At 47.1% G+C, this 12,901-nt stretch overlaps 1 protein-coding gene across 1 annotated transcript in view; it reads right to left on the bottom strand.

The window, feature by feature from the left end:
* Nucleotides 1-12,901, bottom strand: part of LOC121446547 (protein sidekick-1) — a 958,674-nt gene that overhangs the window by 240,595 nt on the left and 705,178 nt on the right. Inside the window, exons 10-13 of the mRNA XM_041649217.1 lie at nt 11,287-11,403; nt 10,072-10,239; nt 5,969-6,071; nt 2,633-2,809 (exon numbers count right to left, since the gene is read on the bottom strand). Of these exons, the coding sequence (XP_041505151.1) occupies nt 2,633-2,809; nt 5,969-6,071; nt 10,072-10,239; nt 11,287-11,403 (565 nt within the window). The remainder of the gene's footprint in view (nt 1-2,632; nt 2,810-5,968; nt 6,072-10,071; nt 10,240-11,286; nt 11,404-12,901) is intronic.

Consider the following 12,901-nt stretch of genomic DNA (forward strand, 5'->3'; position numbering starts at 1 on the left):
TTTACCCACCTGGCAAGCATTTCACTGACTGAACCCTCTCCCCCATTCCAAGAGCTCTCTGGATCTAAAGATGTTCCACTCTCCCCATTGGTCACCACTTGGAAGAGTGCCGTGTTTATCACACCAGCAACTCCCAGGGGCCAACAGCCTTCCGAATCAGCTCTGCAGCCCGTGGCACCCAAATTGGTTTGAATCACAGATTTGCAAATATTTCTATCTGTAGCGATGAGGTGTTTCACCATTGCAGAAAGCCTATTATTTTATACATACAGCAACGCTTGCTGAAAAATGTATTTTACTTAGAGGAAATCAAATAAGTAAATAGTTGGGAAGATATGTAAATCAGCAGAACATAAACGCAGCTCAGAATAAAAAGAACGTGCTATATTGGAAGTAGGCAATTGGGCTGTTGCTGACGGAGCCTTTATGAACTGCTAACACTTATTTATTTCATACCCAGACTGGATGATCTAAGAGTTCTCAAAGGTAGTTTTAAAAATGTGAATAGTATGGAGAATTATGTGAATTCACGGGCTGTGTTCTTCAACATCATCAAAATGATTTTTTTAAAAAAATCACGAGCTGAGAGTGGGGGCAGTGGAGCTGGGCTTTTGATAGACAGTGGGTACCCGCACGTTTATTCCTAAGACACACCCTGAAGGTAAGCGAGGACTGGAGGCCAGCCATTAGCCTAGAACGCATACTCATTAGTGCATTCCTGCCTGCCTTCAGCCAGCATCCGGCCGTTGTGCATTTACTGAGCATCTCTTGCATGCCAGGCACCCGGAATGCAAACAGGGACTTCTGGGAGGGGAAGGTTTGAGATGGTAGCCTTGTTTCTCCCAGTGTGGGTGATGCTATGAAGGAGGATGGGCCAGGAGAAAGTAAGGAGTCCCCTGTGACTGATGGACAGAAAACCATCTTGGAGCTGAAGGCTAAAGGATGCAGAAGCAGAAGCCTCTGATGACAGGCGCAGAGGACACCAGCCACATCAGGGAGGCGGGGGTTGAGGACCAGGTGGGACAGAGAGAGCTCAGGGACCTGAGGGCTACAATGCTAACAGTGGGGGTGAAGGAGACCCTGGGCACCCAAAGCCAAACAGGGCCCCAAGGCTGCTCTCAAGGTCTGCCCTGGGCTCCAGGTTAATCACAGCTCAACATCTAAGGAGAATGGGAGTCACCCTGGAGAGGGCAGACAAAAGGTAGAATGGAATTGTTCCAGTTCCAGTTTCTGAATGTACACCAGTGCTTTCTGGACTGGGTGCTATATATCACTTTCTCTCTCTCTCTCTCTCTCTCTCTCTCTCTCTCTCTCTGGTGTGTGTGTGTGTGTGTGTGTGTGTGTGTGTGCATGTGGAAGTTAGAGGCTGATATCAATCATTCTCTACCTCATTATTTGACACAGCATCTATTACTTAACCTATTCTAACCATTTCTGCTAAACTTCCTGGTCAGCAAGCCCCGGGGTCTGCCTACCTGTCTGTGTACCCAGCCTCTGATATTGTTGTTGCAGAGCTAAACTTGGTGTGTATGAATGTACGGCAAGCACTGCACCCATGGAGCCAGAGCCCAGCCCCTTTATTAAATTTTTGTTTTACTTATGTGTGCATGCATACACTGTACCCAGCTTCTGATATTGTCATTGCAGAGCTAAACTTGGTGTGTATGCATGTATGGCAAGCACTGCACCCATGGAGCCACAGCCCAGCCCCTTCATTAAATTTTTGTTGTTTATAGCTCTCACTTATGTGTGTATGTATGCCTTACTGTGCAGTTGCTAGAGGAATCCAGAAGAGGGCGTCAGATTCCCCGGAGCTGGAGTCACAGAAAGTCTTGAGATGGCAAAGTGGGTGCTGAGATCTGAACCTGAGTCCTCTGCAAGAGCAGCGAGTGTTTTTAACTGCTAAGCCACCTCTCCAGTACATTCATTAACCTTTTAAACTCCTCCAATTTAGAGAGCTTGTGTTTGTTCATTCTGAGTGCAGGGACACACACAGAAGGCCTAGCGTGGCTCTCTGCAGGCATTCTCTTTATTCTTAATCCCGTCAGCAGGTACTGGGGACTTAAAGATAAATGAGGCTTGTTTGGATGCTATTTTTAGAGGATGCTGTCTGTGTTCAGAATCCTTCCTGGATCACGGTAGGGCAGAGCTGTAAGAAAAACTTCCCACAGCTGCCATCTAATGTCCCAGCATGCACTGCAATGGGATGTACTGCAGCAGCAGGCCAAGTGGACAGATGGGCATCACGCACCAGCTTCCGCCCTGGCAACGAAGAGGCTTCGATTCTTTCTTTGCAGGTTGTCTTTTGTGCTCATGTGCTCAGGGCTTTTCTGGGAGGGGACATTTTTATAAAGCAACTAAAGACAAGTTGATCTCTGACCTCCTCACCTACCACCCCATCTCCAACATATGCACACACACAGCCCTGCAAACATGCATGCACACGTGTGTGCACACAACACATGTGGGTGAGAAAAGAAGGAAAAAGGAAAAGGCCTTGCTATCATACACAGTTGCATGATGGGATGTGCTGGTCACAGGCTGGCGGCTCGGGACAGCGTGGGCATGCCATGAGTTAAGGGCGTTCATGTGGAAGGGTGTCGGCTGAGACAGGGAGGGGCTCAGTACTCACATCACTTCCAGTCGTGCCGTTCGGGAGTCGTTCCCTCCCTCAGATACAATTTCACAGGTGTAGTCCCCAATGTCCCCTGACCATGTCTGGCTAATGAGAAGGGACCCGTCCTTCTCCACCATGATTCTCGAGCTGCTGGATGGTGTGATGACCACATTGTCCTTTTTCCAAATGTAACTGTGGGGCAATCAGAGAGTTCATCATGAAACCTACAGGAACGGGATCCCCCACCCCCTCCTTGACAGAGAAAAGCAAGCCGCTGGTGAATTGGAGAACACAGTAAAAATCACCGAGCTACACTTTTTACAAGTGTGAGTTTGAGGTTGGAGAAATGGCTCAGTGGTTAAGAGTGTGTCCTGCCCTTTCCAGATGACCCAAGTTTGGTTCCCAGTACCCGGATCAGCTATGGGGTTTGGACACCTTCTTCTGGCCTCCTTGGGCAATTGCATATATGTAGCATGCAGCCACACAGATACACACACACACACACACACACACACACACACGCAGAGAGAGAGAGAGAGAGAGAGAGAGAGAGAGAGAGAGAGAGAGAGACAAAACTAAATCCATTGAAAAGGTGACTCTTTTGGTATGGTGGGGAGCAGGCAGATATCTTGGACAATATACAGAAGCCAATTGATAACTCAGTGACAGCGATGGCTGGAGGGGTAAGGTAGTAGATAAATGCCTGCCTTTCATTCAAAAGGAGCCAAGTTTAATTCCCCAAATCCACGTGAAATGTCTGGGGATGATGGCACACACTACTAGTCTCAGCACGAGGGAAGCAAAGACAGGTAGGTGGATGGGCGTGGGAACCACTGATCCCCACCCCCACTTTGGTCTAACTGATGGGAGACCCTGTCTCAGAACAAGATGGAGGATCTGAACAATGGCTCCATGGACAAAGTGCTTTCTGTGCAGGAATTAAAACTGGAGTTCAGCTCTCCAGCACCCACAGAAAAGCTGAGTGGGTATGGTGGCCCACCTGTATTCCATGCACCCAGAGGAAAAGATGGGATCCCCAGAGCAAGCGGGTTTAGCAAAAGACCTTGTTTCTGTAAATGAAGTGGAGATCAATCAAGAGCATCACCCTCTAGCCTTTACATGTCTATACACGCAAGTATACATGCACCTACACATGTGTATGCCTCTTCACATGGGAACATGCATACACACACACACACACACACCCTTGTGCACCACAGATATGCTACTCCTAACACACACAACAAACAAAACCCCCAAATATGACAATAAAGATGACTGTGGATATCAGTCTGAGTGTGTGTCTGGAAGACAAGGACTCTGGGGACGAGACACAGCTGTCCAGTCACCTACTGGACTGCCCCCACCCAGCTCTCGTGCCTCAGTAATGCTTGCTAAAGACCCCCAGAGAGGAACCCCACCTCCTGAGCAAAGCTCAGTGCATCTTGTAACTGTCCTACTGAAGTTCCACCACCCTGGGCAGGCTGTCTCTGATGTCACCTCTCTTCCTCATTTAATCTTTATGGCCATTTTGCACATTTTTCTTTTCCAATATAGACTCAATTATGAGCCTGTCCAGCCCTAAATGTCCCTGGGCAGGGCCCCTGCTGATGGCTGGATGAGATGAAAGTGCCGGTTTTTCTTTATTAGAATAATTTGGACACATTTTCAAAATGCACCGGCCCTTTCCACCTTGTGTATTCGCAGCACAAAGTTTTGTGAATTAGTCACAGGAGGTCATCCTTCAACGCAAGGGACAACCGTGGAAAGCCCACCCAGAGAGAAAGATAGATTGCCCTGTATAGCCTGGGACCCTTGAAAGTGGGTACAGTCCAGGCCCTTCATAGAAAGGGGGACTCAGTGCTGCAGAGGACCATCCAAAGGGGGTACTTCTGAGCTCTTGGAGCATTTTTTTTTTGCTCCATACCTGCTGCCTTTATAATGAACGGATTCTCCTGGTAGGCCTCCCAGGGTCCCCTACATAACCTTGAACTTGTTGCTTCTTGTGTGTTCTTTGGGTTTTGCATTTGTTGTTCTTATAATTAACCCGCACTTGTATTCCAGCCCCGGAGACTCTAGGGAGTCAAGTGGGGCTGGAGAAATGAATGGTTTGACAAACGCCTGCACTGAAAGGTCAAGGTCAAGGGTCTGAAGTGAGTTCTCAGTGCCAGCTTCAACGACCAACCCCTCTGCTCACTGTCAACTCAGATTCCATCCTTTTGGCTAAGTGCGGCCTTTTAGAACTAAGGCAGGATGGCGATACTGTGTGATGTATTTCTCTCCACCACCAACCCCCTTTCCTGGTTCATTTATTTTCAGAGGTTGAGTCTGAAAAGTCACAACCATTCTGCTCTTTGCGACAAAGCTCACTGCTGAGGGCCACCTGTCTGCAGTCAGGCCCTTACCTGAAGTGGTCTGTTTGGGGGTTTTGTTTTGTTTGTTTTGGTTTTGAGACAGGGTCTCACTGGATAGCCCTAAATGTCCTGGAACTAGCTCTTAGAGACCAGGCTGGCTTCCAACTCACAGAGATCCCTCCTGCCTCTGCCTTCCTAGCGCTGGAATTAAAGGCACGTGCTACCATGCCCAGCTTGTTTTTGTTTTGTTTTGAGACAGGTTTAATGTAACCAAGGCTGACCTGGAATCATGTGTCTGAAAACAACCTTCAATTTCTGATCCCCCTGTTTCCACCTCCGGAGTGCTAGGGTTAGAGGTATACACCCCGAGGTCAGGGTTTGCAGTGCTGGAGATGGAAACCCGGGCTTCATGCGTGCTAGGCAAGCACACTATGATTTATTCACATGTCTAAGACAAGTATCACAATTATCATCAGCTTCCAGTCTACAGGATGTCCCACTTGGCATTAGAGAATCTCCAAGCTGTGTGGCTCCTTCCTTTGCCTGTGTTTCCCCTTTACTTCCTTGGCCATCCGCATACCTTTCTTCTCCCTGCTCTCCAGAAAACCCATCCTCGCAGGATGGAAAACCCCTCCTGAGCATTGCAGAGCTCCCGTGTCAACACCACCGAAATCCTATTCCATCCCTCTGGATTTCTGTCTCATTAAGTATCAGTCCCTGACAAGAGCGTTTTTACAGACAGTGTATTAACCTTGGCAGGAAAATCACAAAAAAGCTGTATTGAAGCCACGGAGTGGAGCACAGCCCACTGTAAATAATACATAAGGCTGGAACGGAAGACCGGTTCCTGTGATTAGTGATGGAGCCTGCCACTGGGAGATGCCATCATTGGGGATCTGCTGCAAAGACCCCCAAACTTTCCCTTCTCCTCTCAATTTTTCCTTCATTAGCCTGAGGAATCTTAACAACTCCTATATATTAAAACAGGGTGAGCAACCGGAGAGAGGTCCGAGGGTCGTGGGTGGCTCCGCAGCACAGGGTGGCTGTCGTCCCCTTAATCACTACGCGGTCCTCCGGGGGGTGAACGATGGACGTTCGATCTGAAACAACACAAGTCACAGCCCAATGAAATCACCAGTGTGCGAGTCTGTGCCCCCGGGGGACAATGAATTGGTCATCTGACATCAAAGCCTCCGAATTCGCTTGAAACGGGTGTAAAGGGAAACACTCAGAACACTCAGAGACGTTCAGGGAAGGGAAAACAAGTCTTTCTGTGTGGCAGCAAAGTCAGTTAACCCAGTGCCCACTCCTAAGCCATCCCGGGTCTCCAAACTCTCCAGAAGAGACAAAGAGCTCCTGCAAATGCGTAGGGCGTCAGTCCCCTGCTGCAGGTTAGAGTCTGGACTCTTTGGAGCATCTTTCTCTGTGTGTGAGGATGTCTGAGGTCAGTCTTAGGGGTTGTGCCTCTGAAGCTGTCCACCTTATTTTTCTGATGGGTCTCTCACTGGCCTGGAACTCATCAAGTAGCGTAGGCTTGCTGGTGGGTGAGCTCCAAGTATCTGCCTGTCTCTCATTCCCTGGTCATGGGATGGCAAGCATATGCCATCGCTTCCAGTTCTACGTGGGTTCTGGGGATCAAACTCAGGTCCTCCTGCTTGTAAGTTAAGAACTCAGCTGTCTAAGTCAGGATTTTTAAACCAGGGAAGAGAATGGAGGTCTAGTATTCTAGTTAGGGAGGCTGAGACAGGAGGAGCAAATTCAAGACCAGCTTGGTCTCTGGAGTAAGTTCATGGCCAACAAATTTCAGAGTAAGTTTAAGAGCAGCCTAGGAAACACACTGAGACCCTGTTTGTAAAGGAAAAGTAAAAAGAGGGCTGGGGATGTAGCTCAGGGGTCAAAGTCCTAGGTTTAATCCCTGGTGTTGCAATGAATATACAGGTAAATAAATAGTATATAAATAATATTGAGATTCTTTGCTAAGATAATTATTGTCCTCACACATCACCTTGTGACTTTGGAAGGTGCTATGAATTGCCTAGGACCACACCGCTGGCGAGAGGCAGGGCCAACCGGCTGTCCCCCATCTGAGGATCCCAGAACCCACAGCCACTGCTGCAGAAGCCAGCTTCTCCACTCAGCCTGGGCCACGCTGCCACACACCTGCCAGGGGACACCACTCTGGTTCCAGACACAGAACTAAAATTTGTGAGTCCCAGGGCTTCACTTGAGGCCCAGCACAGTGGCTTTCCAGCTGTGCATCAGGAAAGGTTTCTGAGTCTTCTGGCCTTGGCCTATGAGAGGGCACGTGACTGTTCCGAGCAGCTCGACCAAGCAATCTGGATAACTCTACAGGTCACCGAGCTGGCTCACTGTCCCTTAGCTAAACATGGTCCCAATGCTGATCCTCTGCAGATCCACAGAACTTTCTGGAGAGTGATCTGTGGAGAGCCAGACCTCACGTTTTCCCTTCCCACAAGTTTGAAAACATGAAGCTAACGTTTTCCCATGTATCAAATGCGCTTGACACCAACCTCCAAACATAACAAAACCCTTTTTTAGTACTTTGCCAACATTGTAGAAATGTAAATGAAAAGAAATTGATGTTTTGAGAATATCTAATAAAAGACTGAAAGGATTATCTGGGGCTGGGGAGATGGCTCAGTGATTAAGAGTGCACACTGCTCTTGCAGAGAACCTGAGCTCAGTTCCCAGCACCCATGTGAGCTGTCTGCAGTTCCAGCTTCAAAGAATCAGAAGCCCTTTTCTGGCTTGAAGGCACCTACACTCATGTGTGTGACCTCCACTCCCCTAGACCACTCCCCTAGACATATAGACAATTGAGAAAAAAAAAGAGGATCTTTTGTATTCATAATTCTGTGTGAACGTCAAATGTCCTTGTGAAGGAGCATTTTTAAACTTGTGTTTTGCTAAACAGAAATGGGTGATCTGACCTATCACTTAGCTGTTACTGATAAGGAGAAAACTTGAATATGTAATTTATTATTATTGAGACTTATTACAGTAGTCTTTGTCAGACTTTAATAACAGAACCTCTGGGAGGTGTTTATCATGATAAACCAAACATGTACAAAACCCAGAGAACAAGTTACTTATTATTATTCTCTTGCTTAGAAGTCAGTGAATTTTTTTTAAAAAAAGCCAAAACCAGTGTTCATCTACGTAGCATCACTGTAAGAACTAACCACCCTCGAGGTCTGGGGATGAATGTTACAGCATGCCTTCAGAGTCAATTCCCAATGTAGTTTTCTATTTTTGCTTCTCTCTGAGATAGTTCTTATGTAGTGCAGGGTGACTTCGCACTGGTGAGCTCCCTGTGTCAGTCTCCAGTGTTTACATCACACTTAGCTCCCGTCGCATGCATTTCTGTAGCAGGGACTTAGGAAGTCCAGACAGCCCTTGAATCCTGGTCTTTCTCCCGCTACTTCCCTAGTGCTGGGATTGTAGGTTTGAGCAACACTGGCCTCCAGTCTTGTCAATTCCCTGAGATCTTCCATTTTAGCAAGCATCAGCATCTACCAGTCAGACAACCTAAAACTGGGGCCTAGCGCTCCCTTCTTCATGTCCCACAATATAATTAATATTTTTTTCTGGGTTGGTGAGATGGCTGAATGGTTAGAAGTGCCACTGTGCAAGCCTGACAACCCGTGTTCAGTCTCCCAAACCCACCGAGGAAGGGAGAAAAACTACTCCTGGAAGCTGTCCTCTGACCCCCACATGACCCCCAATAATAAAACTTCCATTAAAAGGGTTATTTATCAAAATGTAGAATGATGGTACGAGAGAAAATGCCAAATAGGAGCAGAAGTGTGTATGTGTGTGCATGTGCACACACATGTGGGTGTGCTCTTTACACCTGACTACATCCTCACATATTAGTGCAGTGAGTTTGAACTTTCTCAATAGAGACTCTTGCGGGGACTGTCAGTGCACACCAGCCTTTTCCATCTGAAAATGGACTGTTAGAATGTTGCCAGGGGTAACAGGAAGAAAGGGCACTTAGGTTCTTAATGTCTGGGTCATGGCCCTTTTAGGGGTTGACTGACCCTTTCACAGGGGTTGTATTTCAGATATCCTGCTCATCAGATATTTACATTACAGTTCATAACAGTTGCAAAATTACAGCTATGAAGTAGCAATGAAATAATTTTATGGCTGGGGTCACCACACATGAGGAACTGCATTAAAGGGTTGCGGCATCAGGAAGGATGAGAACCACTGCACTAGAGAGGCAGGGAACACTTGGTGTGCCATCATGCTACGGAAAATAATTCTTTCTGTACATCAAGGACCAGGGACCTACACTGAGACTGACAGAATCTGAGGGAACAAAGATGTCCCTACTGTTTGCTTCTATTTATTTAATTTATGTAGCTGAACTATAGATAGTATAGAAAAATATGTTCTGTTGTGCATGCATACACGTTTGTGTGTGTGTGTACAGAGGCCAGAGGTCAATGTCAGGTGTCTTTCTTAACCACTCTCGACTTTATTTCATGAGGCAAAGTCCCTCCCTGTACCTGGAGCCCCAGGGGAGACTGGGTGGCAGTGAGCCCCAGGAATTCTCCTGTGTCTGGCCCTATAGCACTGGGGTTACAAGTGTATGTCTGATGGGTGCTGAGGATCAAACTCATATCCTCTTGATTGCACCCCAAGAATTTTTTTGACTGAGTGACCGCTTTAGTCTCCCAAATACTTTCTTTAGAATATCAATGAATGATTCAATTTCCTTATAAAATTAATCAAAACATTATTTTAGCTGTTCTAGCCAACTGGGTATAATAAGTCTATGGATTTTAAAAAGTCGATCTGCTACAGCTCTTGAAATAGCACTACGGACTCTCTAGATACACCTCCTAATTTTTCTTTCAGAAACAGAAAATTTAATTACTCAACAGATTTCTATAAATTAGTTGTAAAAATAATCATCTTCTTCGAACTAAGCGAGAAAATCTAAAGGAGTTCTGACATCCCCGGGACACAGAGGATACGGCGATGCTAGTGGGATCTCGAAAAACCAAAAAAAAAAAAAAAAAAAAAAAAAAAAAGAGAGAGAGAAGCATCACAGAGAATGGTCCTTACTCCACACGGTGAGCATGGCGGAGGCGTTGACAGAGGCCTCGGTGTTTGCTGCATAGCAGGTGTAGTTGCCGGCATCCTGGATGAAGACGGGGGCTATCCTCAGCCCCCCAGATTCCAGCAGCATGAACCTAGGAATCCGGACAGAGCCACTGGCCAGAATGAGGTTTCCTGAGGAGGAGAGGAGAACAGGGGATCGTGAGAGGCACAGTGCACAGCAGTCGGCAGGGAAGGAGGGAGAGGGTGGAGCTGTTGGCAAGATGATAATCCGAGCAAAGTGAACATTCTATGTAAAATAGCTGAAGCATTTTCCCCATCATTGGCAAGGATGCTGAACCCCAGGAACATCCTGGTTGCCCAGTACTGTGAGGTCTTGTTAAGCAGACTCTGGTCTGTGTATGGATCCTTTTCTTTGGATGACCACTTCTCATGATTACTTCATATCTAGGGCTTACTATCTCCCGGAGCCCCTGTGGGCGTATGTAAAGGAGAGCCACATTTACACAGTTACTACTGCTCTGTCATTGCCACTGACTTTCTGAAGTTTTTTGTTTTTTTTTAATAGTATGTGTGTAAGGCAGTGGTTCTCAACCTTCCTTCCCTCATGTTGGGGTGACCCTCCCAACAACAAAATTATTTTTATCGCTACTTCATAACTGCAATGTTCCTACTGTTATGAATCATAACCTAAACGTCTGTGTTTTCTGATGGTATTAGGTGACCCTCATGAAAGATTTGTTCCCAAGGGGTTGAGACCCACAGGTTGAGAACCACTGGTTTATAAGGTGTCTGTATGGTTGTGTGGATATACAAGTTTATATGTACACGGTGTGAACGTATATAGAGGCTGACCTTTTTTATTTTTTAAAGACAGGGTTTATGGCTGGGAACTAGGGTTTACCGAATGGTCTAGACTGTCTGCCTCCCCTGTGTCAGGATGATGGGTGCATAGTTTTTTACATGGGTACTGGTGACTAAAAGCATATCTTCATGCTGTGTCACAGACATTTTACTAGCCAAACCATTTCTCCAGTCCCCAAGTTTTCCAGAAGCCCAGGGTCACCTGTCTTATTCACACTGCACCCTGGCATCTAGCCCCTGGTGAAGACATTCAATATATGGCATTCGGTCTCCACTGAGGGAATGAATAAGAAAATGCAGCCAACATCCCAGTGTTTTCCACACCAGCCATGTCCACGCGGCTGCAGAGCCACCTGCCTCTCTTCCACGTGATGGCGGGTTTGGGAGCCCCAGACACCTCACACCTCAGGACAGCTGTCATCCCGTCAGTCACCGTGGTGTCCACTGGACGCTGGGTGAAGGCAGGAGCAATATCTGTAGGGAGAAGTTAACAGTGAACTGTGGCTCGGCTCTGAGAAGCCTGCCTGGGAATCTGCGCGGGTCTTGCAGTACCAATCAGAGGCAAAGGTACTATGTGGAAAAACAGTAGTCATTCTGGAGTGGTTCCTGCCCTGTGCCACTAGGAATCACCCGTCCTTGCTTAGCGTCTAAAGGGAAGTGGATACCTTTCCCCAAGCCCAAGGATCCAGGAAGGGTGTTTATCTACAGAAACCACCTGGCTTTGTCCTTTAGGTGACAGACTGTATCAAGGATGGGATGACACATCCACACTTCCCAGGGACATTCTGAAAGCTGACACACAGATCTAAGAACCCCTGTCCCATGCGGTGGCTCATTTTTGTTCATGGGGAAAGGGCTTCACAGTCCCAAGCAAGAGGAAGGAGACAGGCGTGTACTGGAATAAAACGCAGCCAGTGTTCCAGTGTTCTCCAGATCAGTCACACGACTGCACAGCTCCTGCCTCTCTTCCACATGATGGAGAGGTGGTGGGGTAGGGGATGTCCATATACCTCCCATACACTCCCATTCACTCCTGCAAGGTTACGCCCTCTGTGCTATGGAGCATCGACTATCAGGCCCTTCATAGAGAAACAAATAGACAGCAAACAAACTCAAACTACCTGGTCAGTCTGCATCAGAACACCCTGGCCATAGCTGCAAGGAGGGTTCCAAATAATACTAATGGGTATGAACTCAGTTTCTGGCTTAAACACCCAATATTATTGCAGCTGCCTGGAGCAGGATGGGTTTCTGGTGCTCTGCTGTGGAGGGCAAGTGTGGCTGCCAGATAGGGTCAGGGACAGTGACCTCCCAGATTTGCCCAAATACACGTGTGCATTTTAAGAACTTATCTGTCTCTTCACATGCCTTAGGGAGCCACTGGTCCCATGTGTGCGCACACACCCACACGCCCGCCCCCCACCCCCACGGCCACACTCCCCATGGTTCTCACATCTGCAATATCAGCTCTTTGCCTCCAAAAAAGGGCAAACTTGAAAGGTGCAATTCCATAGCCACTAAATTCTACTTCATTTCAGAAGAACAATGTTACGGCTGTGGGAGATTAGAAAGCAAACCCGCAGATACAGTGAGAACCTGTACTTTTATTTTATTTTTCAAAGACAGGGTGCCAAGGTATTTCTGCTAATGGGATAATAAAAGAAACCCACAAAAGAACTATAATTGTTCAATAAAACTAAAGTAGAGAATGAATATTTTTTAAACGGAAGAAAAAGATCAGAAGGAAAAGATTAGGAGCGAGCTATATACTGGATAGTCTTTCTCATTCTGTCCAGGGGGAGGGACAGAATTTTTTTTGCTCATTTAAAAAGGAAGATTTTTTTTCCTTAAAATAAAGAGCAAGGCCCACAGGCTTGCCTAGGTCATGGTTCTCCTTAGCTCAGCCCTCATCATAGGCTTCTGTCCCTTCATCATCCCAGGGGCCGACAGGACGCTCCCCCGCTGTGTACTG

This window comes from Microtus oregoni, unplaced genomic scaffold (genome assembly GCF_018167655.1).
Source record: "Microtus oregoni isolate MIOR12 unplaced genomic scaffold, Mior012 000003F_ref0000135, whole genome shotgun sequence".
NCBI lineage: Eukaryota > Metazoa > Chordata > Mammalia > Rodentia > Cricetidae > Microtus > Microtus oregoni.